General features: G+C 41.6%; 1 protein-coding gene across 8 annotated transcripts in view; it reads left to right on the top strand.

Annotated features, from left to right (window-relative positions):
• FHOD3 (formin homology 2 domain containing 3) overlaps nucleotides 1-27,083 on the top strand; it is a 1,290,292-nt gene that overhangs the window by 1,063,689 nt on the left and 199,520 nt on the right. For 5 of the 8 annotated variants that reach the window (XM_029589835.1, XM_029589836.1, XM_029589838.1 and 2 more), the window contains 2 exons: nucleotides 15,984-16,118; nucleotides 17,605-17,655. In XM_029589835.1, coding sequence (XP_029445695.1) covers nucleotides 15,984-16,118; nucleotides 17,605-17,655 — 186 coding nt within the window. The remainder of the gene's footprint in view (nucleotides 1-15,983; nucleotides 16,119-17,604; nucleotides 17,656-27,083) is intronic. The other 3 variants (XM_029589837.1, XM_029589840.1, XM_029589842.1) reach the window with 1 other exon arrangement.

Genomic DNA, 27,083 nt, shown 5'->3' on the forward strand with positions numbered 1-27,083 from the left:
TAACAGAAAATATCATAATGCCTCTGCATTGCTCCATGGTGCAACCTCATCTTGAGTACTGTTCTGGTCACCATATCTCAAAAATGATATTGCAGAATTAGAAAAGGTACAGAGAAGGTCAATTAAAATGATAAAGAGGTTAGAACGATTCCCCTATGAAGAAAGGCTATTAGGACTCTTCAGCTTGGAGAAGAGATGGCTGAAGAGAGATAAGACAGAGATATATAAAATAATGAGTGAAGTGGAACGAGTACACTTTAATTGATGGTTTACTCTTTCAAGAAGTACAAAGACTAGGGGACACACAATAAAGTTAATAAGTAATATATTTAAAACAAATAAAATAAACTCTTTTTCAACTCAATGCATAATTAAGCTCTGGAATTCATTGCCAGAGGACATGGTAAAAGCTATTAGTGTAGCTACATTTAAAACAGATTTAGACAATTACTTGGAGGAAAATTCTATAAATCATTATGAAGGTAGAGTTACCAAAATCCACTGCTTATCCCTGGATAAGCAGCATGGGATCTATCTACCCTTTGGGATCCTGCCAGGTACTTGTGACCTAGATTGGCCACTGTTGGAAACAGGATACTGGGCTTGATGGACCTTTGGTCTGACCCAGTATAGCAAGTCTTAAGTTCTTATGTGCAGGCACTCTCTTAAAGTTTGAATATCCTGTATCTTTACTTCGAAAGTGCTACTAAACCTGACCCTCTTTTAATGGGAACAGATTGATCCATGGTTGAGGACCATTGCCAGTTTGAAGATAGGAACAGAAGTGCAGAATAGTAACATAGTAAAGGATGGCAGAAAAAGACCAATTGGAACATTCAGTCTGTCTAGCTATTCTCATGCACATTAAAAGGATATATCTCAGCTGCCAGCCATAGACGCTTGTGAACTTTGAACATATCTACCTTATCCAAGTCAGATTGTGTTACTCTCCTTACTGGCTCTCTGTCATCCTGGATAGATGAGCATACAAAGTTACTACATCTATCCGCACCAAGCTTTCCAATCATCTAAACTGCTACCAAAACTAGTGAGCCCATTGTCTAAACATCCAGCCTCCTAGGTCCCTGTGATCTTGCTGGACATTACCCATTCACCACCATCGTTTTGGGGGAATTGTAGCCTGCAGGTATCAATCTGGCTATCCCCATGACCTGAAGCATCACTATGTTATGTTTTCTTTAACTGTACCTCTTATAAGGATGTTAATTTTCATCAGTCCTAATAGGGGAATCTTATAGAAGAGATACATTATACTGTAGGGAGAAGAGTTTGGGGCAACTACATTTTTTAGAAGTAAGATATTACAGATGATAGTGGTAATAATAGCTAGCTTTCAACTTGTAATGTTCCTGGATTCTAAGCTGAAGTAGTACAGCTGCAGCATGCTAATTCAAGAATACCCCCTTAATGTCTTGAAACAACATTATCATCTCTGGATAATTCTTATGATTGTCTAATAAAAGTTATCATAACCTCTCCTACTGTCATAGTGGAACAGGATTGCAATGCTACTGATGACATAGTTTGTTAATATAGAGACAGATATCAAAGCTTCTTAGCCAGATATATATTGACTTAGATGACTAAGTAGCGGCCGCTGAATATCGGCCAGCGTTCAGCAGTTACCACTTAGCCTCCTAAATAGCCAGCTGGATATTCTATGGGTGGGCAATGGGCATTTCTGGGTGGTGCTACTTATCTGATTAACTGGATAAATGCCAATATTCGGACTTATCCAGTTATGTTAACTAGATAAGTTAGACCTGTCATAGAGCTGGATATATAGCTGGATAAATTAGGGGCATTCCTGGAATGTAACTGAGAGGAGTTAACTGGATAAATTATCCAGCTAACTCCAATATTCAGACTTAGCCAGATGACTTATCTAGCTAACTCTGGTCGACTCATAAACCTGTCATAAAGTTAGCTAGATAAAGTTATCCGACTAACTTTAAAATAACTGGTATACAGCACTATTTAGCCACATAAATTTATCCGGCTAACCAACCGAGCCACACAGTGGCTGAATATGGACCTTGTCAAGACTTGGCTATTCCAGACAGGCCTTACTGTGTACTTTGGCAGTGATGATTGAGGGGGGATTGAGTACCCTGTTATTAATGTCTGACTTATTTTTATATTTTTGCTTTGTGCTTGACATTTGTTTTTATTGCATTGCTGATGCATATCTTAAGTGATTTTCTTTTTTATCTGTTATCCTCCAAGAGCATCTTTAATATACAACCGGGTGGGCTATAACCCCAACCAAATAAATAATTAAAAACAGCAATGCTTGCAGGATATGAGGTTTTGCATGAAATAGGATATCTGGAAATCAGTTTATTAAAATGCAACATGAAAGTTTTGCAAGAGGCTCTGGGTCTAATGTAGCCCTCCCTGCAAGGGTTCACCTTTTGATCATACACACACACACACACACACACACACACGGACTGATAACAACTGACAGAAATGATTCTTTTTTTCCACCAGCAGTGAATGAACTGGTTGGATCAACATTCATTGGAGAAATGACAAAGAAATTCAGTCTTTAACAACAAGAATTGCCAAGTCTAGGACCAAATATTTTTAGCAATCGTTTTTTCTTATTTGTTCTATTTTAAAGTGGGAAGGGAAATATTTAATTTATTGCAGCTAATCCTTTGGAAGGAGAGTTATCATTGCTGTCCCTGAGTAAAATTATGACAGAGAATGCACAGCATTTTCCACAAGAATTCTATGCCAAAGATTATTTGCAAAAATATTTTTTATTTTAATATTGTCAGGATTTATTAGCTTTATAAACAATTCAGTCAGAGCAGGCCTTTCCTTGGGCTATGGAACTCCAAGCTTTCATTCAAAACTGCCCAAGAATTTTCCCCAATTTCAACCCTCTTCCCCCTTCCTCTCTAGTCCAACTTTCACAGTGCTAGTTCTCACCAGTGGCCATAGACCCCAGCACTTTCCAGAACCTGATATGTGTTCAGTGTGAGTCAGGCCACTAGGTGTCACTATTGTACAATGGCTTGGATTCCCTTTCATCCCCTGCACCCTGAAGATTGTGAACAAGACCTCTGCAGCATCCTTAAGCCCAGCTGACCTCGAGAATCAAACCAAATTTCTTGGATTGCAAGCCATTGTGCTGGCCCTACTCAGATACGTGATAAAGAACACAGCTTGATTTTTACCAGCAAAATGGGGGCTGCTTCAAGTCAACCAAAAAATAAAAAGATCTTTTTATTAGATCCAAAAGGTACAGATTTCCTCATGCATTCCCTTTTCCCAGACTCCAAATGCAGGCAGCAATATGAGTACTTAATTTGATAGTGAAACTTAATAAATAATTGGGGGCATCCATGAGTCATGAAGACATCAGATTTTCCCTGAGGATGTGACATACAAGTCCTGTTATGGAGTCCAGGACTCTAACCACCTACACCGCAACATAAATCATACAACCAATCCCAAGTAAAGCCTCTTTTGACTAATACCTATTCCATACCATAAGGCACTTCCCATTACAAATGGATAGATACATACTCCAGACCAGTAAGATTTTATTAAATTCTAACCCCAGACATCAAGTAGCAATATTTTTGAACATCTATAAGATTGCTACCTTATTATTGGGAGTGTTCCCACATTGGGAAGATCTTGGGGAAGTAGGTCCATCTCCTAACATGTGGGTCAGCATCACTTGAATATAAATGGGATTGCATGAATCATGAGATGGAAAAGAAAACAGAGTAAGAGATGTCTTGAAGGATCCCCGGGAGAGCAGCCAAGGGACTCTGCTGTGCTTTGGGGGCTCTTGGATCTGCAGGAGAGTGTGCTGTTCTCTATGAGTAGTGAAATGTGAAAAGAAGGAGGAATCCAGTGTAACCCAGAAATTGGGGAGAAGACTGCCTCTTCAAGGCTGCCACTAGTGAATAATTCAGAGTGAGAACAGGTGATTCTGCAATTTTCTTTCTGAGTTGAAGAGATAAAGGCCTTTCTGGGAAGACCACGGGATCCTATTGTTTGAACCATTACTTAGGCAACATAAGGAAATGTGCTTATACCTTTTGTTGTCTGTGAAGCAAAGTTTGCTACTTTTGTTGATTTTTTGGACCTGCTGATCACTTCAATTTTATTCAAAGCTCTTTTGGTTTGGAACACAAACGCCTAGAGTGTGGTCTGGTTATTTTTGGATGGTTATTTTATCCTGCTCCCTCTCACAGAATTTACGTATTCCCCACCCTGCCATGAGTTGGTCAGTATTCAGCAGGATTTGGAAGTGAGAAATGTCTGTGTGTGTAGGGGGGGGGGGGGGGCAGTTACAATTAAAACTGTGCTAATGTGCAGTGACAAAAATAATCTCACATTTGATCTTGAATTATGATGTCTTTTCATTATTTTGAATTGTGTGGTTCTTTTTATAGCCCCTCTGGTCTACCTTTTGTCTAGTCTCAGGGCTCTGCTTACTGCTGTGCACAATTCTGAGGCCATGAACCTGGCAGCCCAGTCCTAACTCTAAGCAGTACCCCGCCTGGCTCAACACCTACAGGAACAACAGCAGGTACTCAACCAGTTTACTGCAGCTCTGGAAGGATTAGCTGTCAAAATGGATGCCCTAAAGCCAGTCCACGTACCAGTGGCCACTTCTCCCCTAGTGCTGTCCCCCTCTGCCAGACCACTATCGCAGCTTATAGCACCCCCATGTTACATGGAGGATCGTAAACAGTGTCGTGGCTCCATAAATCAATGCCAGATGCATTTCCAGTACAAGCCGTTCTGTTTCCAGATGATGCACTAAGGTCACATATGTCCTTTACCTTTTGGATGGTATGCACTGGCTTGGGTCTGTCCTGTTTGGGAGTGTAAAGATCCCATGGTACAGAACCTTGCAAGTTTTCTCAATGAGTTCTGACGCATATTCGATGATCCAGGAAGAGATAATACCCTAGCTATCGACATGTTACAAATCCGACAGGGCTCCCGGACTCTCACCAAATACACCATAGAATTCCGAACTGCCACATCTGTATGCCAAGCTGTGTGTCAGTGTTTTTCTCCATCTCAGGCTGCCCTTCCCTAAGGGTGAGGGTCTTTCTGAACTCTGCTTGCCTAGCTGTCCCTGACACTTGCTTAGGATCTTAAGTTGTTGCATCTCTGTCTGCTTTATATTTGCACAGGAACTGACAAACAGGCACATCTTTTAAGGTATCTTTCAGTGTATCAGGGCAAGGCCTCTTCATTTTCCACAGAGACAAGGTTTTAAAGTTCACCTGGGCAAAGTTCCTTCTCTTACGGTGGCAGTGCCTTTTTGGGGCCTGTCAGAATTTGGCCGGTACATGGCTATTATAATTCATAATTGGTGCATCAGTGGTAAGCATGAGATTTCTCCCTATTTTCTCCTTTTCTTAAGTGAAATGAGCCAGCAATGGACCTTATCTCGCTTAAGCCTAACTACTGGCTACTATGCAGGTCTCATCTGTATAACATGTATGACTACCAATGATGACATCATCGAAATGTGTAAGGAATAGTGCAACAATAATAATAATTATAGTACTTATAAGGAATCATAATAGTAATAATAGCATGGGAGTAATGTAATAATGTAATAGATATCATAATAAGGAATAAAATAATCATTGTAATGAGGAAAGGTAAAAAGTATAATGAAGAAAAATGAATGGATAATAGTAATAGGAAATATATGGGTGATAAGAAATAAGAAAATAATGTAGTTCTCACATGGTGCATGTTGTAGAAATATGAGTTAGGGATAGCATCTCAGACTTGAGGTAGAGTGCGTCTGCAACCCTCCTTTCCCTAGTCTGGAAAGTGGTAAAGTGTGATCATTGATTATCTGGTACCTCATACAATTCCAGAGATGTGGGCTGGGGGAGGTTTTGCAAGCACATAGCTTTATGGCGAGACCTTTCCCATGTGTATGTCATTAGGATCTTTACCCTGTTAAAGAGTGTGATTGAAAATAGCAAATGGGCTATGATCACCATGGCTAGGGCAAGTAAGGCACAATACAATATATAGTCAGTTTGTAAAATATCTTCATCTCTGAAATCATAATTGTAATCAGCAATTTGTGCTGTGTCTTGATCTACAGACAGTTCCACAGTGTGAGACTTTATAGGCTAAAATATATACCAGGTTTTCATCAAAGTTGATTTCATGGGGAAACCAAGATGGCTGCTCCCAAGCAGTAGCTGACAGGGGTTGCTCCTGTGGCATTTTCCTTTTTATTGAAATATATTTCCTGAAACCTGTTCTTTGTGATGGGTAAACACAAAGGAGCCGTTAAGAAGAGTAAGCCTGTAGAATCATCGGCTACCCTTCATCAGACCACAATTCTGGAGCTTGCATCTACCCCTGTATTGGTGGCAATATCTGGCTTGGCTGGAACTGGGGAAGCCAGCCCATTGGCGGCAGAGGTTTCCCTCAGCCCTGACCACCTTTCCACTCCACAACTTCCTGAAGGTGCCGCCATTTTCCTGGACTCCTTCTCAGAAAGTACAGGATCATTTGGCGGCCTTGTTGTGTCGTCTGGCTCTCCTTCTCCTGCTAACCTGGAGCAGGTTTGGCTGCAGAGGCTGGTGGTAGTGATGCAGCCAAACCTGGAAAGCGCCGTTGCATGCATCCTTGACTGGTGGATCCCTTGAATTAAGTCCCAAAGTTTCTGCTGTTTCTTCATTAGCCCCCCTTGTGAGTTCCGTGATCTTGCTTCTTCGAAGAAACCCCCTGTTATAATTCTGGGAAGTTTGTGGACAGTAATGATTTTGATAAATTAGTGAGTTTCATCTTTAGTATCTATGACCACTGACTTGCATAATAAATTTCAATCTCAAGAGCTTCTTTTAAATTCCCTGGAAAAGAAAGTATCTGAAGGAGAGTCATCTTTGGAGAAGGTACAAGAAGTGCAGGTTAAGATTATCAAAGACCTTTCTTCTACTTTGCGTAGAATTGACAACATTGAAAATTCTTTAAGGTCTTTGAATTTGAGGATTCTTAATTTTCCCCAGATTCCTCTGATGAGAGCAGCTGATTTATTTACCACTTATCTGTAGGAAGTTTTTTTATTATCAGAAAATGCATTTCCTCCAATGGAAAATAATGTTTTCCTGCCTATTCATAAAACTTCAGGGGGGCAACACGGTGGTGGAGGTTCCTACTAATTTAACAGATTGCCTGTAGAATTTAGAGGAGGGGAACGTGAAAAGTCGTGCAACCTTGATGGTGACTTTTGTTTTTATGTAAGATCGGAATAACATCTTCCGTTTGTATTTCCATAATAAGGATGGCCTTTTCAAAGGTCAAAACATTTGGATGTTTCTGGATATATCAAGAGCTGCACAGGAATGTAGAAAGAAGTTATTGACAATGAAACCTTAAGTCCTATCTTTAGGGGCCACTTGCATGGTGCATTTTCCTTGTAAATGTGTGGTAACTTTGGACTCTTCATGTTTGTTCTTTTTTGACCCATTACAGTTGAGGAATTTTTGGACTCTAAACGTAATACTGCAACCTCTATTCCCTCTGCTAATGTGGAATTATAATGATTAGGTAGTGCACCACTTGGTTGCCTTAATCATTTCTGTTTAGTAAAATTTCTTATTTTTGCCATACCCCATCGTAGTTACATTTCCCCCCTTCTTTATCAGGGTCTAAACTTGGTAATAAACATAGTTTTAATTTTTACTTTATGTTAAATTTTCTTCTTAAATTGAAATTATAATTTGTATACTACCTATTTTTCTTTTCAAATATATTGTTTTTGTATATTTGATTAGAACTTATAAATACAAAGATGAAAAAAAAAGTTGATTTCATGGCCCCGAAACACATCTAAGATTTCTACCTCTGTGGGAACCGGGTCTGGTTCTAGGTAGTATAAGGATACACCCCTTACAGTAACTATTGAGTTCTTAGGTACTGTGACTAAATAAACATTACTGGTAAGGAAACCTTACTGATAGCATCATACTTGTTAGAAATAGCAATCTCTTTCAGAGGGGTGCTAACTAACCAAACATTATTTACAACAGCAACCTTGGTTTCAGAGAATTCATCATACTTTGTCATGGTAATCTTACATTTCTCTTGGATGTTGTCCAAGGACAAACCACACAGAGCTTCTGTAGTATCCTTCAGAAAAGGCTTACCGGGACACAGCCAATGTATGTCCTTTGTTGGCATAGGCCTAAATTAGGAACTAAATATTGCTGTGGGTTGTCACTCTGATAGGCTAGAAGGACAGGGGTGTCTACACACAGGTATACATTGTTTGTCCATGTATCTATTTTAATTACTTGTTTCAACTGGTAAACATTCTCAGGTAAAATGAAAGTCAAATTTAGAACCTATGCAACCTCTATATTCTCACTGTCCACATACAGAGGTATAGCATTACTCATATGGTAAGCAATCTGGACCTGGATATGCTGTTCTGGGTAATTTTAGCAAAAGCATCTGCAATGACATCTGGAGAGATTAAATAAGTTGGAATCTGCCTTTTCATTAAGTTACTCATGCTGTTATCCAGCTCTCTAAACAAGTCATTGGTGAGCACGAATGAGCTGGATAAAAGTACGGTCTTCGCTCAGCACGGTTTTATGGTGGCAAAGTCCTCTTCATTATACTTGATTGAGAATGTAGGTTAACCAAGGTGACAGTGTTAATTAGCATTTTACCTTGAGGAGTTAACTGTTCTTGTTGGTGTCGTATCTGTTTAGAGATACTTTTCATATCATCCTGCAATTCTTTATCAGTGTTCTGCCAATTTTTCACGGAAACTGCACTGGAAATGGACATAGATGTACCAAAGAGGGAACCCAAGGCAGAAAAGATAATGGATCTAGCAATTAGTCCATTAAACCTTTTAGGATGGTCTAAGACTTTTCTAATGGCTGGATCATAATTTTGGCCAATTGGCAAAGAATGTTCTGGACGTTCTGGGTAGCATATTTCAGGTGATCCTTGAACCAAGTTTTAGTTGCAGACAAATGCATGTTAGTGAGGTTGAAATGTTTCTGGATCACATGGGGGTCCAGCAACACAAAGTCTTTCTGGGTGACAATCTGGGACTGAGTGATGAAGAAACCAGGGGTGTCTTGCATCATGATGCTGGAGGAAGGACCAGGCTCGACCAGCTAGGCAGCTTCTGCTTCTATCACAAGCAGCACTAGGACGATCACCCTCAGGGACTGGCTCTTCATCTGAAAAACATTACAGAACTACTCTTCTGCTTTATTGTTAATGTCAGTGTCACTGGGCACAGCATTTTAATCCACAAATTTGTGAGGGTGACAAGGTCTTAGCTGATTAATGTGGACTCATTTAAGGATATCTTCACCATCAGGATTTGTCTTTAGGGGAATAAGATAAGCGACTGGTGAGACTTTATCCACAACGACAAAAGGTCCTTTCCAGCTAGGCAAACATTTTCTTTCTTTGGCTTTGTTTTTACTGTAATTATAGTAAAAGACCTTGTCTCCAATTTTATACTCTTTAGAGGTAGCTGTTAAATCATAATAGACTTTTCTATCTCTGACACTTGTCTCCAAATTCTTTTGGACAAAAATGTTTTGCAAATGTTCATGCAGATGGGTAACATATTCATGTGCAGTTGTAGCACTAGCCAAATTAGCATCCTGAGTCCTGTAAAACAAATGCATAGTAGTACGATGTGGTGTGACTCAGATAGCCATTAACACTAGGGGTAACTTGATATCCCAGTCCTTACCTGATGTGGACACATATTTCTTTAGAATGCTGATTATGTTTTTCTGTGTTTTCTCCACTTACCCTAATGACTGAGGGTGATATGATAGGTGTAGCTTACTTTTCACACCCAGCAGTTTCCACAAATGTTTAATTACCTGTCCAGTAAAATGTGGGCCTTGGTCTGAGTCTATTTTCATAGGCAGACCCCAACGACTGAACATATGATTAAAGAGTAGGGTGGCTGTGGTCTCAGCAGTGTTGTTAGGGGCAGGTATGCACTCTACCTACTTAGTAAACAGGCAGGTCAGTGTGCGTATATATTTGTTACCTCTAGAGGCTCTAACAACAGGCCCAACCCAATCTATTTGAATATCAGACGAGGGCACGATAATACCTCGGGTCTGTAAGGGCACTCTGTGCAAGTGAAGTGGGCTGTAACCTGCAGCAGGTGAGACAGCCTCTTGTGTATGATTTTACATCTTGGTACATGTGCGGCCAATAGGCAACTTGTTTCAGCGCATCATAAATGATCTAATCACCTCAGTGTCCAGCACATGGCTCATCATGGGCATTCTGTAGCATGATCCCCCTATAGGACTGCAGGACTAGCTGTTGTGTGAGTCCCTTCTTACTGGTCCTTATCAGTAAATCTTTTATATCTGAAACTGATTTCTAGAAGCATAGAGGAGTCATAACTGTTCATCTGTCTGACAATCTGCTTCGGTGAGGGGGATTTGCATCAGGAGCCTGAATGAAGGCATATAATTTTCCCACGGTGGTATCTGCTTTCTGGGCATTCACTAGGTCAAAGGCGGGCATTTTGCTACACCATTGAGGTGTGGGGACAGCGACTAGTTTTACTTGATTCCTGGTGACTGTTCTCACCTCTACTTTGGGAGATTCCTTCATTTGCCAGAGCCTATCTGATGTGGCACCCTTCTTGGAAAGTTGGTTTGCAAGGTCATTGCTTGCTTTGGCGGTACCTGTGACTTTAGAATGACCTTTTACCTTTTTCCAGTAGACGGTCATTTCTTTTTCTTGCACTAACTGCTCTAAGGCTAGAATCAATTCTCAGTGTTTAACAGGTTTATATTTAGAATTGAGCATTTGATTCACTTTCCAGTTAGGCAGATATGTTATGAATTTGTGCAGATTACAATGGTCTGAAAACCATGCTGTAAAGCCATTTGCACAGCTATCAGGGCTGCGGTGAGCTCTGCATATTCATTTGAATTGGATCCCAGAGCATAGCTGAGGGGACTACAGGGGTAATTCTCCTCCAAAGCTATTCCTACTCTGGCTACTAATTCATGGTCACTATCCCTGCGGAAAGCACAACCGTCAACTTAGCCTTTAGGGAAACGGTTGCACATTTTCTTCGTCATAGGCATAATGAGGATAGAGTTCTGTTACTTCTGACTCAGGTTCCGAGATCAACTCCGGTTCTTCTTCAGCAGTGCAATCATGTAATTCAGCTAAATTTTTAACCACAATGCTTTTATGTCCTTGGGCATATCGCACTTCAAATGGACAGCCTTGAAGAGCGAGTGTCCAGGAAGAGATTTTGCTGCTGGACATTTGACCGGCTTTGATTCGATCGCTGGCTAGAAAATGTATGGCTGATGGCAAGTCTCTGCTATTAGTTTCTCCCCTTGCACATAGCTTCTAAAGTGTTGAAGTTCCCATACTGTGGCTAGCAAGGATTTCTCACACTCTGAGTATTTCTTTTCCACTGCCGTCAGTGCTTGACTGGCATATGCAATGACCCGCTGGTCAGTATCATGTTTCTGGTACAAGACAGCACTCATGCACTGGGGAGTGAAGGCTAATTCTAGGAAGAAGCTCCTGCCACTTTCTGGATCAGCGAGACAGGGAGTTTTACCCAGGATTCCTTTCAACTCGCCCATGGCTGCTTGCTGCTCAGATCCCCGCTGCCAAGATTCATCCTTCTTCAGAGGTTTTACCAGAGACTGTGTGAACTTGGCATACTGGTCTATGATCTGTCATGAGTAATTGCATATTCCCAGGAAAGAATGTTACTCTTTCATAGTGGTGGGTGTTTTTATTTTTTGTAAGGCTTCTATTCTTTTCTTTTGTGGACATAATCCCTCCACTGAGACTTCATATCCTAAGTAATTTATTGACTTCCTACACCAGACAGTTTGGATTCTGCCGCCTCCAGCTGGGCCAAAACATGATCAGTCTCGTAATTTGGTAGTTGGTACTCTTAATTAGAATGTCATCCATGTACATTAAGGTTCTCTTAGCATCTGCATCAGGTAATGCTTTGTGTAGGAAAATGTTGAAGTCTGCTGGTGAGTTTAGATACCCAAACGGGAGCTCTGCTCCAGGTGTATTGTTTCTTCCCAAAAGAAAAAGCCAATTTATATTGATCTTTAGGTTCTACAGGGTCTGTCCAGAACCCTGCGGCTAAATCAAGGCTGGTGAAATATTTGGCTCCCTGAATTCCAGTTAAATTCTGATCCAGAAAATTCATATCAACACTATTACTGAGTCCAGGCATGAAATAATCACAATCTGGATCATGCTGGTAAGATCAGGTAGAGTTTAAAAAAAGGGTGAATTTGATGGATAAATCACAATAAAAAGAAGAGTGTTTTAGACAAATTTACAATGTGTTTTTTGAAACTTAATGAAGTATTATGTAGAACATCCACATTCCTTAGCTGGCAAAACACAATTACCCATTTTGAGTAGGTTTTGCAATTTAACTGCAGGGTATGTATCTTTTCCAAAGAATTTTGGATTTAGCTAAGTTTAAGAGTAATTTGTTAGCTGTTATCCACTGTCATATTTCATCTAAATTTTGATTAATGGTCTCAATATGGTTTTTGTGAATTCTTGGAACTACTAGTTGGATATATTCTGCAAAAAATAAGAAATAAATATGATATCCAAAATTAGCAATAAGGTTAGAGGCAGGTCACAGGTAGCTATTAAACAATGATAGCAAAAGCACTGAACTGTGCAGCAACCCAGAACTCAATGAGTGAGATAAAGGATAAAAATCTTCCAATTTTGATCTTCAAGAAATTCCTTAACTTATCTGAGAATTGCACCATAAAATCAACACTTCTTAAACGATCAATAAGAATAAAATGACTGATAGTGTCAAAAGCGGGGCTCAAATCCAAAAGTATCAGAGTCAATAGAATTCTGTCTTCGGCCTTATGAAGGAGATTTATCTACTAAGGATATGAGTTCTGAAATCAGTCTGTCTATAATCTAGAAGAGTGGTACTTTCAATACATTGATTCCCCCTGTAAAACAATAGCCCATTCAATAATTTTAGAGAAGAGTGAAAAATTAGATAATAGAGTGATAATTAGCTAAACATCATGTGGATCTAGCCGTGGTTTTTTGCAAAACAGGTCAAACTAAGGCCTTTTTCAAAATGGTGCACTGATAAAGTACAATAATACATCTAATAATGCAGATGTTGCTCCGTTAGCCATCCATGCTGGGCAAAGGTCTAGTGGGCATACTGTCAAATTTGGTTTAGAGAAATTTCCTCATAAATAAAATCCTCATAAGTAACAGGTTTAATTCAGTCATTAAATGGGAAGGCACAAATTGAAACTGCAGGGGATCTCTACCAGTCAACTTGCAATTTAATCTATACCCTGATAGATGGCTAACTAGCACAGCAGCTGAATATGCCCACCCCCCCAGGTTCCAAGCCTGGTTTACACAACAAAATTAGGCAACAGGTATCAGACGCCAAACGTTGTGACATCACGCCTTGAGCGGCCCAATTGCACGAAAGGGGCCGCTTTCGCCCGGGCAGGTGTCCATCTTCGCGGGCAGCTGGAGGCAGGGGAGGGGAGCCGCGGTCGTCCTCGCCGATGTCCGGAGGGGGGCTGCAAAAAGTAAGTCGCTTCGTCGCTTTACACTGCCAGTCCTCTCTCCCCTCCTCCCGAAGCAAGGCTGCTTTTCGCGCCTTGCTTTGGGAGGAGGGGAGGGGGGACTGGCAATCCCGAGCGTAGGATTGCCCGTCCTCTCTCCCCTCGCTCTCTTGCTACTTTTTTTATTTTTTTTTTCGTTTTTTACGCTTTGGTTGCTTGCTTCGGGAGGAGGGGAGAGGACTGACAATCCCGAGCGTCGGAGAACTGTCCACTTCCTGGTACCTGTCATTTCAAATGTCATTTGAAATGACATTTGAAATGACAGATGCCAGCGTGGCCGTGAAGCGTTAGGCCCGCGCACCCAGGTTACTGTATAGGCGCTCTATACAGTAAAATGGGTTGCGCGGGCCTAATGCTTCACGGACGCTTCTTAGACGCAGCTTGCATTTGCAAGCTATTTACATACAGGATCGAGCGGTAGGTGAGCTGCACTGTGCGTGCGGCAACTGCGGGTGCGCCGGGCACTAACGCAGCTCTTCCTACCGCTCGGTACTGTATTGACCTGTTTGTAATAATCTTTCCCTGACATTCAAGATCCCCTTTTCTTTCTCTGTGGTCAAGCAGGACAATAATCAGCCACATAAGTGGGTGACATCATCTGACAGCTCTGAGAGAGGTAGCTCTCATAGTTGAGAAACACCGAGGTCTTTCTGAGCATATGTGGACCTTCCTTTATAAAAAAAAAACACCTGAATGAGCAGGAGCAACTAGATACCGCTCCTGCTTTTTCGAACTGCCCAATGACCAGGGAATAGGTAAGGGGCCAGGGTAGTCCCCAACCTCTGGCTCCTGTCAGTTTTAATAAGGGAAGAAATTGGGGTTTGAGGGGCCCAGCCAGGTCCCAGCTGGGCCTAACTGGGTAGGACCAGGCCCAGACTTATTTTGGAGGGAGGAGGCTTAGAGGGGTCTGGGAGACCCTAGCTGGACCTAGTCAGAGTCCTGGGGCTTCTGTTGGGGAGGGAGGGGGAGTCAAATGTGTTCAAGTAGACCTTTTTATAAATGTTGCTCCTCCCAAAATGAAAATGCCCAAACATTTTCAGGTGTTTTTGTAAGAGGCCATTTTCAGTTTGTTAATCATTCATCCCAGGTAAAATGAATGCACATCCTTAATGCTCAGAAAGACCCTCTTGACCTTCTTGTGTTGCTGATTTGACCTGCTGTCTATGGCAAATATCTTTAACAGGTAAGCAACTTTGCTTTACCGTCCTTTAAATCAAAATTGAAAAATTATTTTGTTCAAGTAGCCTTTCCTTAAATTGCCAAATATTGTCTCTTTTTTACTCTCCTGCCTTGGTCAGGCATGCACTTGGATGCCCTGGATAAGGATGCCATATAAATGCAGAAAATAAATATATTCAGTATTCGTTGGGTCTGTACCATGACTTATATTAGAAACTGTAGCATATCCCTGTCTACTGGTAAGTGATAGATTTAAGCAATGTACTGGGGATTTAATAAAGCAGATACCAATAATATATGATGAATGAGGAGTTAAAGTTAATTAAATCAGTGTCCTTATTAGATTTGAGGGCTCACTCTGTTCTTAAAATAACATGTCTCCAATAAACTGCTGAAGTCTTGCTTTTATGAGGACATGCAATCAGTTTAGCTCTTTCTTTGATATTCAAAACATTTGATCTTTGCTGACCAAGAACAAATGAAGTGTGGCTAGCACAATGTTTTACTGATGCCACACAACAACTAGTAGCAGCTGGTATTTCTTTTCATCATCTATGGAGTTGTGTTAAGTTGATGCTGGAAACCCAGGCTTACCAGATTTTATTTAGGAATCTAGGTCTGTGATTTAAGCAAGTGGTATTAGATGATGCTTAAAAATGTGGTCTTTTGAAAGTGTCTCCTTTAAATTGGAATGAGCCCACAGCTCATGTGCAAATACGCAGAATAGACATGTGCTTAGTGACTTTTTTCAGCTGATCCTGGGACATCCTGAAGCTGAGGCCATATAAAAAAAATAATGTGTCATTGGTGGTGTTCTGAAGGAATGTTAACAATTGGATGAGTATTTATAAGCACCTCCCATCCATAATCTGTTAAAAAAAACCAAAACCCTGAACAACATCTGTTTGAAGAGAAGTGTATGTGGAAATAGCTCTTGAGAGCTTCACAAGTCTTTAGATAAGGGTCAGTATGTCCTTGTGTGTTGATATATGGCTATATAGGTAGTTCTCAAATTGTTTTTCTCAATCAGGAACTGAAATTTTACCTAGTGATTGTTAACAAGACTTGTCATTGAAATCCATAAAACATGCCCTGAGAAAAGCGATCTTTTTTTTTTTTTTTGCTCTGCAGGCCAGCGTTGGGTGGTCTCCTTACATCATCATACCGGCAGCATCAAGAATCCTTGGCAGCAGAAAGAGAGAGACGACGTCAGGAGAGGGAAGAGAGGCTGCAAAGGATAGAGCGCGAAGAAAGAAACAAGTTTAAGTAAGCATCCAACAAATAGTGGTGGTCAGTAAAGTCACACTTTGAATCACCTAAGCTGAGATATTGGTTCTTAAACTTTGTTAAGATTTGTGCCGTTTTTTTTTGTTAATCACGCTGATGGTTTTAATTGAATTGAGCATATCACGTGAAATAAATAATAAATAATTATGTCATCTCCTATGTGCAAACATACCTGTAGGTGTGCAGGAAATAATATATTTCAAACATGCACAAAAACACTTTTCAGTGTGATGTAACATCACAGTGTAGTAGTGCAGATACAACAGGGAAAGCTGTCCTGTACTTCTCTACTGTACATTACAAGACATATTAGAATTATTTGGTATTGTTTGCTCTGGCCTCTATTACAGCTCTTGAAGAGCCTTGAAAACCATGTCTGGTTTATACATCTTATTTGGTTAGTTACTTTTCATTCATGTCTTTAAGTAGTCAAGCATGACAGGCTATGCACGAAGATGGGGATTACTACACGGTTGCATACTAAGAGGGCACCCATCAAAGTAAAAAGCTTTACGAATTTACTCATACCTGTGCAGGATATCAGTAATTAACACACGTGATCATCATTGGCCAAACCAATAGCCTAATTTGTTCCCATAATAATAGTGCCAGTTCATTAACAGAGTACTTTGTAAATTGGTGCCAATGCATTAAGCCCCTCATGCATGAGACATTCTGATTTCCATTATGTAGTCATATCTCATGCATAAGTTCAGATATTAAAAGCAGATGGCAGTGTCAAGCACATCCATTCTGGGGCACATAAATCCTGAGAAATGTAAGGGAACAGTTGTCTTTTTTTGTGGTGACAACATATTGATGGATTCCCATTGACATTCTCCTATGGTTTATGAGATTTCACTTTCACATTGTTTGTGATCTGAGAGCTAGAAAGCAATGCTGGGAAATAAAGGAAAGTCCTTAGGATGATGGTATCTACTTAGATGAGTATGTTATCATTGGGAAGGTAAACTTAAATTAGTATGTTTTGGGCTGGCTTGGTAATTCAGGGCAGAGGACCTGGGTTTAATACCCAGGTTGACCAGGGCTAGGGATGCTGCGGAGGCAGCATTCACAGCCCCTGGTGAGGTAGACCTACTTATCATACGATGGCGATACCTAGTAGCTGGATTTAGGCTCCATGGTTGCTAGGTTCCAAAAGGAGCCCTGGTGATGCATGGCCCCTGGCCGAGGACTATTGCTGCAGTGACTGGCCCTAAGTGAGTTGAGAAGGGATATAAAATAAGGAAAAAAAAATCCCAGGTAATTGTGCGAGAAAGGTCATGGTGTTGTGGCCCAGCAGAGGCCGATCCTGCTTGAGCTGTCAGCCTAGAGGAGATAGAGAAAATTGCCCTATCAAAAAAATATATTGTTCAAGCATTCTGCTATCTGCTATGTCTGCCTCTCCCTTTCCTGCCAGTTTCCCATACTTATTCTTTCCTCTTCTTTCCTGTCTTACTGACAGCCGGGATTATTTAGACAAAAGAGAAGAGCAAAAACATGCACGAGAAGAAAGGTTTGTACCTACTCTTTCCCACTTTTGATTCTGTTCTGCTTTTATTTGTCTTGTTTCACAGTCACCACCATTTGAAATAACTAATCACTTGTGCTGTATTAAGAAATCTGCATGGAAGGACTCTGTTAAGTACAAGGACCAGCCTAAAGGGCACACAGTTTGCCCGTTCTTTAAGTCGTCACACACAGCATGAGCTGGTGGAGTACAATAACTGCTTATTTCTACACCATCTGTAATTTTTCAAATGCACTAGCCAAAATGGTCACCCTGAATGCCCTTTTTCTTTTTCTTTTTTAATATTACCTTCTCCCACAAGGGCTTTTTCATGCTCTGTTCTGTTCAGCCATTATCCTTCCATTCCTGATATTTTCCTTGTACGGAGGACCTGGGTTTGATTACCAGGACATGTCTTCCGCTCCCCAATTCAGCCGGAGTTGGAGGTGCTGAAGAAGCAGTGTTCTCAGTCCCTGGAAAAAAATTAATATATATATATATATTTATATATAGTCATTAATGGTTCTGCTAGCTGCTATTTCTGCATTGCCCTTGTCATACTTGTTCTTTCCTCTTCTTTTCTGGCTTACTGACAGTCATGATTATTTCAATAAAAGAGAAGCGCAGCTGAGTGGAATGACAGGAAGCAGTCCATACGTAGCCACTGTCCGGATAACCTTGCAGTGATATTCAACAGCGCAGGCATGCCACTGAATATACCTGACTATTTTGAAATAAGCCAGATAAAAAATGTATCCGGCTAACTTCAGACTGGTCTTTGGCTTTCCTGAAGTTATCCAGTTATGAGAACAATGCAAGAAGGTGCACTCAGCAGAGTACACAGTTTAACCTGCATTTGTGTGCACATAAAATGTGCACAAACTTTTCTGCTGATGCAGCAAGGAGTTTTGCGCACAAGAGAATGACTACGTGTGCATGTTCTTAGCTCCTTTGCATGGAAATCCCATGCTAATGATGGCATTAGCTATTACTCCCCAATGCAGAGAAGTGAGCTGGCTTACCTTATGCTTTCTTAGCACTGGATCAGGGAGGATAACATTCAAAGAGATGCGCGCGCCCCAATACATGTGCACGCAAAAATCTACTCCGTTATTTTAGAACCTGCCCTTATATGATATACATAAGTTATAAAATATGTGTAAATGTACTGTGCAACATGCACGCGGATGTTTAAAAAAAAGCCATTAATACATTTTGGGGTAGATTTTAAAAGCCCTGCGCGCGTAAATCCTACCGGATTTATTTGCGCAGGGCACTCGCGTGCCGGCGCACCTATTTTGCATAGGCCGCCAGTGCGCGCAAAGCCCTGGGATGCGCGTAAGTCCCAGCGTTTCGTAAAAGCGGCGGGAGGGGAGTGTCCGGGGGCATGTCGGCAGGCCGGGGGAGTGTTTGGGGGCGTGTCCGGGGTCCGGGGGCGGTCCTGGGTGGTCCGGGGGCGTGGTGACAGTTCGGGGGCGGGCCGGGGGGGGCGGTCCCAAGTCCCCCGGCACTGCGGCCTGTGCCGGGTGATGTCGAGGCGGCGCGTGCAAGTTATGCCTGCCTCAAGCAGGCGTAACTTGCACAACAAAGGTAGGGGGAGGGATATAGGTAGGGCTGGGGGGTGGGTTAGATAGGGGAAGGGAGGGGAAGGTGGGAACAGAGGCAGGCTGCGCGGCTCGGCGCACCAGGCTGCCGATTTTGTGCAGCCTTGCGCGTGCCAACCCCGAATTTTATAAGATACGCGCAGCTACGCGCGTATCTTATAAAATCTGGCATACTTTTGTTTGCGCCGGTTGCGCGAACAAAAGTACACGCGTGCACTTTAAGATCTACCTCTTTGCATTTATCTTGACAAGTTACGATTGATCCGTCTAAGTAGCAGTAAATCTGCTACTTATCCTGCTAAATCTTTAAAATGCTATTTATCCAGTTAAGGACCTGATTCATCAAAGTATTTTCTCATAGACACAGAAAGGGAGAAATGCTTTAGTGAATCACGCCCTAAGTCAGATAGCTGGACAAGTCTGAAAAGTTCTACTTATCTGAATAAGAAAAATAGATGGATAAGTCTTGAAGAGAGCTACTTATCTGAATAGCTAAGCTAGATGGATAAATCTGCTACTTATGCAGATAAATAGTTCTATTTGAGGCTTATCCGTCTATCTTACTTATCCAGATAAGTAGCACTTTTCAGACTTATCCAGCTATCTAACTTAAGGCTAGATTCATTAAGGCTTTTTTCCCATTTTGTGTCTATGGAAAAAAGCCCTTAGTGAATCAGGTACTTAGATTGTAAGCTCTATTGAGTAGGGACTGTCTGTTTTGCATGTTTGTACAGAGCTGCATATGTAGTGTAGCACTATAGAAATGTTAAATAGTAGTAGCAGCTTTACTACTACTAAGCCAGATAAATCAAAATTTATCTGGATAAATTCTTCATTCAAACTTTATCGCAGTAGGCGAATGAGTCTTTGTGTAAACAAGACAATAGCAAGGACCAGAAGGCTGTGACTATGGATAACTGAAGAATTGGACAGGGCTGGAGACAAGACATGGCTAAAGGCAAGCGGACACTGGGACAAAGCTCTGGCTGAAGCTGAAGAAGAGGCTGAAAGCTGAAGCTGAAGACGGATGTGGAGCAAGGCTGAAGAGGAAGACTTGGTTGTGGCTGAAGCTGAAAATGGACGTGGAGTGAGGCTGAAGCTAAAGACGTGGCTGTGGTCAAAGACTTGAAAGAAGACAATGCTAAAGACTTGGATAAAGACCTGGACAAGGCTAGGAGATTCCAGGTGACCTATGATGAGGGGACATCAGGAGGGCCCTTTTATAGGGTAAAGAGTCCTGACCTCATCTGAGGTCGCCACAGCTTTTCTTGCCACAGGCCGTTTAAGAGTTGTGACTTCAGGCATGTGCATGCCTAGGAGAAGTCCAATGAAGGTGTTCCTATCAGGTCCTGCCGCATCGTGCTACTCAGACATTTTGAGATTTTGGATACAAAATACACAACATATATATATATACAAGAAGAAGGATATTTTATTAATGAAGAAGGATTATTCCAAAGAAAGAGGTAATGGAATTTTAATAAATATAAATAAAAGTAGTGAGATGTTTTTGACCCATGATTGCAACTACTGGGTTTGAATTCAGTTGATTACGTTTTCAACCAGTGCTGAGGTCCTTTCCTCTCAAAAAATAAAAATCAAAAAGTTAAAAAATGATAAAATTAAATCTTAAGAAATTAAAAAATTGATAAAATTTAAGAGAATTAAGTCAAAGGTTTAATTGTTTTGAATTTAAAGTGGAATCTGAATGATTATTATAATTGAATTAGGACAACCCCGTTGGCTAGGGCTCCTTGTAATCCCTTATAGCATAAGCTGGAACAGGATGTATACAGGAGTGGCAAATTCAGTACTTCAGGCAAGGCGAAGATGAGGCAGTAAAATTCTACTGGCAGGATGGACCCCAGTGGTTGATCTGTAAGGTGTTCCAGTCAATAGATGGTTGATTGAGTCTGAGCCAGGTTAATTCATGCACCAGAGGCCTGGATGCCTTAGATAACACAAAACTGAAGATTTTCTTGGTGATGGGCACAGTGACTGCAGTCAATGGCCGGGTAAGGGTTCTCCAAAGATGGAAGAAATAACATGAAGAGTAGTCAAGCTGGTAGTAGGGCAGCCATATTGGCATAACAGTGAATCTTGAATAAAGTTGCCCCAGGATCCGGTATCTATTAAAGCTTTAGTGCAAACTGAGTACTTCCCGAAGATAAGGGACACTGGTACCATCAACTGTGGAGAAGATGCAGGATGGTGAAGAACCACCCTCCCAACTAGACATGTTTCCTCAGAGTTTCTCGGTCTCTTGGGACACCAACTAACAAAATGTCCCTGGGCTGAGCAGTAAAAGCAGAAATTATGCCACTTTGCCTTTGTTTTTCAGCAACCAAAAATCTAGTGTTACCCAATTGCATGGGTTCTTTGAAGATAGCAACCTATGGGAGTCATTTTCTATTCATAGGGGTGGAGTTGGGGCGACGTCAGCACCGGAAGAGGAGGAGTCCGGGTGGCACTGGGGCGGATGCGGCGGAAACATCGCTGGCGGCGAAAAGGTAAGAACACTTATCGCTGCCAGTAGCGCACCCAATAGCACCACCTTTTACGATGGTGCTATTGGGTGCGAAAGCCAGCAGCGATAACACTGCATTGATGCGATCGCTGCCGACTTTCGCAGGCCCGCCCCCCATTAGTGCCGGGATTCAGGAAGCTGCGGTAGTTTAGAAAATCCGGCCCTATGGCAGTTCTAGGGTGGACTCCAAATGACTCAAGGGCTTGGGAGCTATGAGAGTAGCCCAATCAGATGACTTCTTCTTTCAAGCTTGTTCCTGAAATCTCAGATCTATTCGAATAGCCAAGGCAATAAGTGCTTCTAGCATCAGGTGAAGGTCTCGAGCTGCTAGTTTGTCTTTTATTCTCCTGGATAACCCTTGCCAAAAAATGGCAGTTTGGCTACTTTCACCCCAACCGAGTTCAGAAGCTAGGGTGTAAAATTCTACCAAATACCCACCCACTGAGCGAGCGCCTTCATGAATACAAAGAAGTTCTGAGGTAGCAGACAAGATTCGCTCGGGTTGGTCAAAGATCAGGCAAAATTACTGTGTGCTTATCCAGGTTCCTGAGAAGTAAATCATCTTGTTCCCACAAGGGAGAAGCCCAGGTGAGAGCAGGACCATCCAACAGGGAAAGGATATATGTAATCTTGACACAATCAGAAAAAAAACAAGCTGGCTGTAACTCAAATTGCATCTTGCAAACATTGAGGAACCCTCTGCACCCCTTAAGATCACCACTATATCTCGGAGGTGGTGGAAGTTGAAATCATGGATTCCACAGTCCAGATAGATGCCAGTGCAGGGTTTGCCAGAGCTTTTTGCGTGCGATATCAATAGAAAATGACCCCCATATGTTGCTATCTTCAAAGAGCTGGGACTGAAACCAGACTTGAATCATATCTAAATGCTTGGACAAGGTCAATAATAACCCATTTTACTTGAACAAGTTTCTGCTGGGCTTGCTGCATGAATCCGTTCAGGAGACCATTTAGTTCAGTCTTTTGCTCCTGCATCTGGAAATCCAAGGTGGCGATGGCCCATTGAGATGCGTTCTCCAAGCTCATGGCCTCAGCAACTGTTGAAAGTGACGTGAGCATGAGCCCCTCTTGCTGTAATGCAATTGGTGCAACCTCGTGGGCAGAGCCCTAAGGTCTGTGCTGACAGTGGGCGAATGAGTCTTTCCACAAGCCATACTATGGCAAGGGCAAGAAGGCTGTGACTATAGATATCGACAAAGTGTCAGATAAGGCTGGAGATCAAACAAGGCTGAAGACAAGCAGATGCTGGGACAAGGCTGTGGCTGAAGCTGAAGATGAGGTGGAATGATGAAGCTGCAAACAGATGTGGAGCAAGGCTGAAGTGGAAGACGGCTGTGGCTTAGCTGAAGTCAGATGTGGAACAAGGCTGATGCTGAAGAAGGATGAAGATGAAGACTTGGCTGTGGCTGAAGCTGAAGATGGATGTGAAGTAAGGCTGAAGATGAATGAGCAGCAAGGCTGAAGCTGAAGACTTGGCTGTGGCTGAAGACTTGAAAGAAGACAAGGCTGGAGTCGTGGACAAAGACAAGGCTGAAGACTGGAACAAACTCTAAGACCCGAACGAGGCTAGGGGATTCCAGGCATCCTTTGCTGAGGAAATGAGAGGAAATCAGTTGGGCCCTTTTATAGGGCGAAGTGTCCTGACATCATCCAGAGCACCACAGCTTTTCCCACCACTGGTCCTTTAGTTGTGACTTTGGTACACATGCACCTAGGAAAGGTCCATCAGAGGTGCTCTCAGTAGCATCCTGCTGTGTCATGTTACTCGGCAGTGTTCTACCTTGGCAAGGCCCACCAGCCTTGAAGTAAGTGCAGCCGCACACGGGACCATCCCACGAGTGGTAAAACATCACATCAAAATGCCTGCTTAGCTGGATAAATTGGAATCTATCTGGATAAGCAGCGTGCAACTGCTATAATTGTGCATTTTATGTCTAACTTTAAAAATACAGAAATTAATGTCAGCCAAGGACCCAAATTCTAAGCTCAATAATGGTGTAAATACACAATGTAGTCTTATATATAGCAGACCTCATACAAGATATACGTATTTCATGCTAATTAGCATAAGTATACCGCAGTATAATCATTGGTCATGTAGTGTCCAGAATTTTTTCAAAGAATTTTTTCTGCATACGTGAACATTAAAGCCCGTTGGCATATTGTGAGAAAAGTGACATTGCAAATTTTGCATAACATTTCAAACGAAGCACTTAGCTTAGTAGTTCCGAGGAGTAAGCAGAGACATGGAGGTGAGGACGTGCACGGTGGCAAGCCCGACACGGACCGTGTTTCGGCTTCAAAAGCCTTCTTCAAGGGCAAATAGTATCTGCAAGTCAAACACATTATAAGTAAAAGAACATCACATCATGGATCAAGCATATATAAATATTGTGTAGCAGTGGTACCAACGTGTGAGTGGAATGACAGCATCTTAAGCAATGATATTGTTTCTCCTCTACCGGAGGGGACGCTCTCGCGCCATTTTTCAATAAACTGCAACCAATCGAAATTCAGGCTCCACCCAGGAAATGACGCACATGGTTGCTAAGTGATTTACAACAAGGAATACCATTCAATAGCTGCATTGAGCCCTTCGGGTTCCACACATCGTAATGGATTGTTTCTGAAGTTTCTGAAGATCTCCTCCTCTCTTAGTGGGGAGAATACGGTCAATGACCCGCCATTTAAGGTCAGTGAATTGATGTTTATTATCAAGGCAATGCTGGACAATTGGAGCATTGATTTTGCCCGTATTCACACAGCTACGATGTTCAATTAGACGTGTCCTGATGTTGCGTTTTGTTCTACCAACGTAAATTTTAGTGCATGGGCAAACAATTATGTAAATCACATGAGTAGAAAGACAGGTCGAATGGAAATAAGCCTCATGGGTCATGCCTGCATTATCAGTCCAAAGGGGGCCATCCAGAGATTGAGCACACATTGAACATTTCCCACAAGCCCAGTGGCCGGGAGGTTCATCAGAGCCGATAGGAGCATCAGTGTATGTCCGGGTTTGAGTCAGCAGATCCCGGAGGTTTTTGCCTCTGCTAAAAGCAATTAGTGGAAATTCAGAAAAAATTTGATGAATTTGAACAATATGCCAATGCTCTCGAAGGATCTTGACGATATCTTGAGATCTGGAAGAATAGCGGATAGTGCATACCAGCGGAGGTTCTGATCGTGCTTCAGTAGATTCCAGTAACAGCCATTCGCGCTGTGCGTTAGAAGCTCTTTTTAAAGCTTTTTTGATTACAGACGGAGGGTAACCACGATGAAGTAATCGGGATGCCAAGTCTTGAGCTTGATAGGCAAACTCTACTTTATCAGAACAGAGTCGTCGGAGGCGCAAAAATTGGCCAATAGGAAGGCTTTTTTTTAAACTATAAGCATGAACGGAACTACTAAGCTAAGTGCTTCGTTTGAAATGTTATGCAAAATTTGCAATGTCACTTTTCTCACAATATGCCAACGGGCTTTAATGTTCACGTATGCAGAAAAAATTCTTTGAAAAAATTCTGGACACTACATGACCAATGATTATACTGCGGTATACTTATGCTAATTAGCATGAAATACGTATATCTTGTATGAGGTCTGCTATATATAAGACTACATTGTGTATTTACACCATTATTGAGCTTAGAATTTGGGTCCTTGGCTGACATTAATTTTTGTATTACTGGGCAGCCATTCCCCCCTTTCAATTGGGTGCTTTAGGACTGGTGTGATCATAACTTTAAAAATATACATATGGAGATTTTACCTGTGCTGTTTACATGCATTTACTCCCCATAAGTCGAGTTTTAGGTGTGTAAGTCAGGAGATTTTCTAACATACATGTAGCAATGAAATTGCCAGTTTTACCAATTAGTTTACTAGTTCACCCAGTCCATCTGGGGGTTAACAAGACCCTCCTGGCTCTTTAATCTGAACTCCCCCATTTCACCTTGACCTCCCCTACCCAATCATTATCTCACTTTTAAGATGTTTACAATCACTTGCTTCATATATATGAGTAAGCTGCCAAATCTAAACGTGTAAATTACTTATAAAATACAATTTACATAAATGTTGGCTCCGCCCCAGAACACCTCTAGCCCACCCTTTTTTTTACACCCACAAATTTCCTCTCGTACCCTTACTTACATGTGTATTGTGAGGTTTATAAAATAGCATATGTGTGTTTAGACGTGCATGTGCTCATTGTTGTTGCATGCAACTCTTTGAAAATTCACCTTTAAGCTCCTAGTCAGAGGTGGAGTAAAGTTTCCAGGGCTAATGTTAGTCTACAGATGGAAGCTGGAGTCCTGTGCCAGGACCTGTGGTTGGGATTTTAAGTGTAGGAAACAAGCTTTATATGCACAAAACACATTTGCTGCACAAAACTCCTGAGTACGGGTCCTGCCACTCACATTTTGCCCACAATATGAATTAGGAGCCCAAAAGCTATGCTCCTAACTGTTTCTAATTACATGCAAAACACATGTTTTGTGCTCATAAATCATACATTATACACAGAAAGCATGTTTTCTGCCCATAAAATAGGTTATAAATATAAATTATGTTTTGCTGTGCGCAAAGCCTTTTTTGTGCACATTTTCTGGTTTGTGCAATTTTTTAATTCCTGATACATTAGCATACCATTAGCTTATTGCATCAGGAGTTTAAAAAAAATTGGGTTGTGTATTAAGAAACTGTGTGTTGAATTTCAGTGCAGAGTTTTAACGCACACCATTTTGCATCAGCTGGATTTTAGCCTATAACACTGAAAATTGACATTTATCCGGCTAACTTAGCTGGATAGCTGACTTCACCCTGGAATGCCCCTTGCAGCCCCCAAGTTTGCCAAGACAGTATTTTAGCAGGATAAAAGCTATCCAACTGATTCAGACCATTCAGCTCAGTAGAAATTTCAAATCCTACCATTTGTCCAGCTAAATCCTAACTTAGCCAGTCAAATGTTGCTCGATATCTACCTCAAAGAAAATAAGATGGATATTCATGGTGACTGTATTTCCTAGTTAGACTGCGCTTATATTCATAATTCATTCATATTGTGGCTTGAGCTATCATGAGTATGAGTGTGATGATTAGGGCTCTTAACTAGATACGGCTTCCTCCAAATGATTCCATCTACCACACCTGCATATGCACAATGTGGAAGCAGGAAAGAAGAAGAGGGAGGGAGCCTTAAAGAGTGCATCACCTCTTCCTTATTATCATCCTGCCTCATGTGTTCCTGTTTTCTTGGTGTGTCTTCCATGTGCTCCGCTCGT

This window comes from Rhinatrema bivittatum, chromosome 2, assembly GCF_901001135.1.
Source record: "Rhinatrema bivittatum chromosome 2, aRhiBiv1.1, whole genome shotgun sequence".
In the NCBI taxonomy this organism is placed as follows: domain Eukaryota; kingdom Metazoa; phylum Chordata; class Amphibia; order Gymnophiona; family Rhinatrematidae; genus Rhinatrema; species Rhinatrema bivittatum.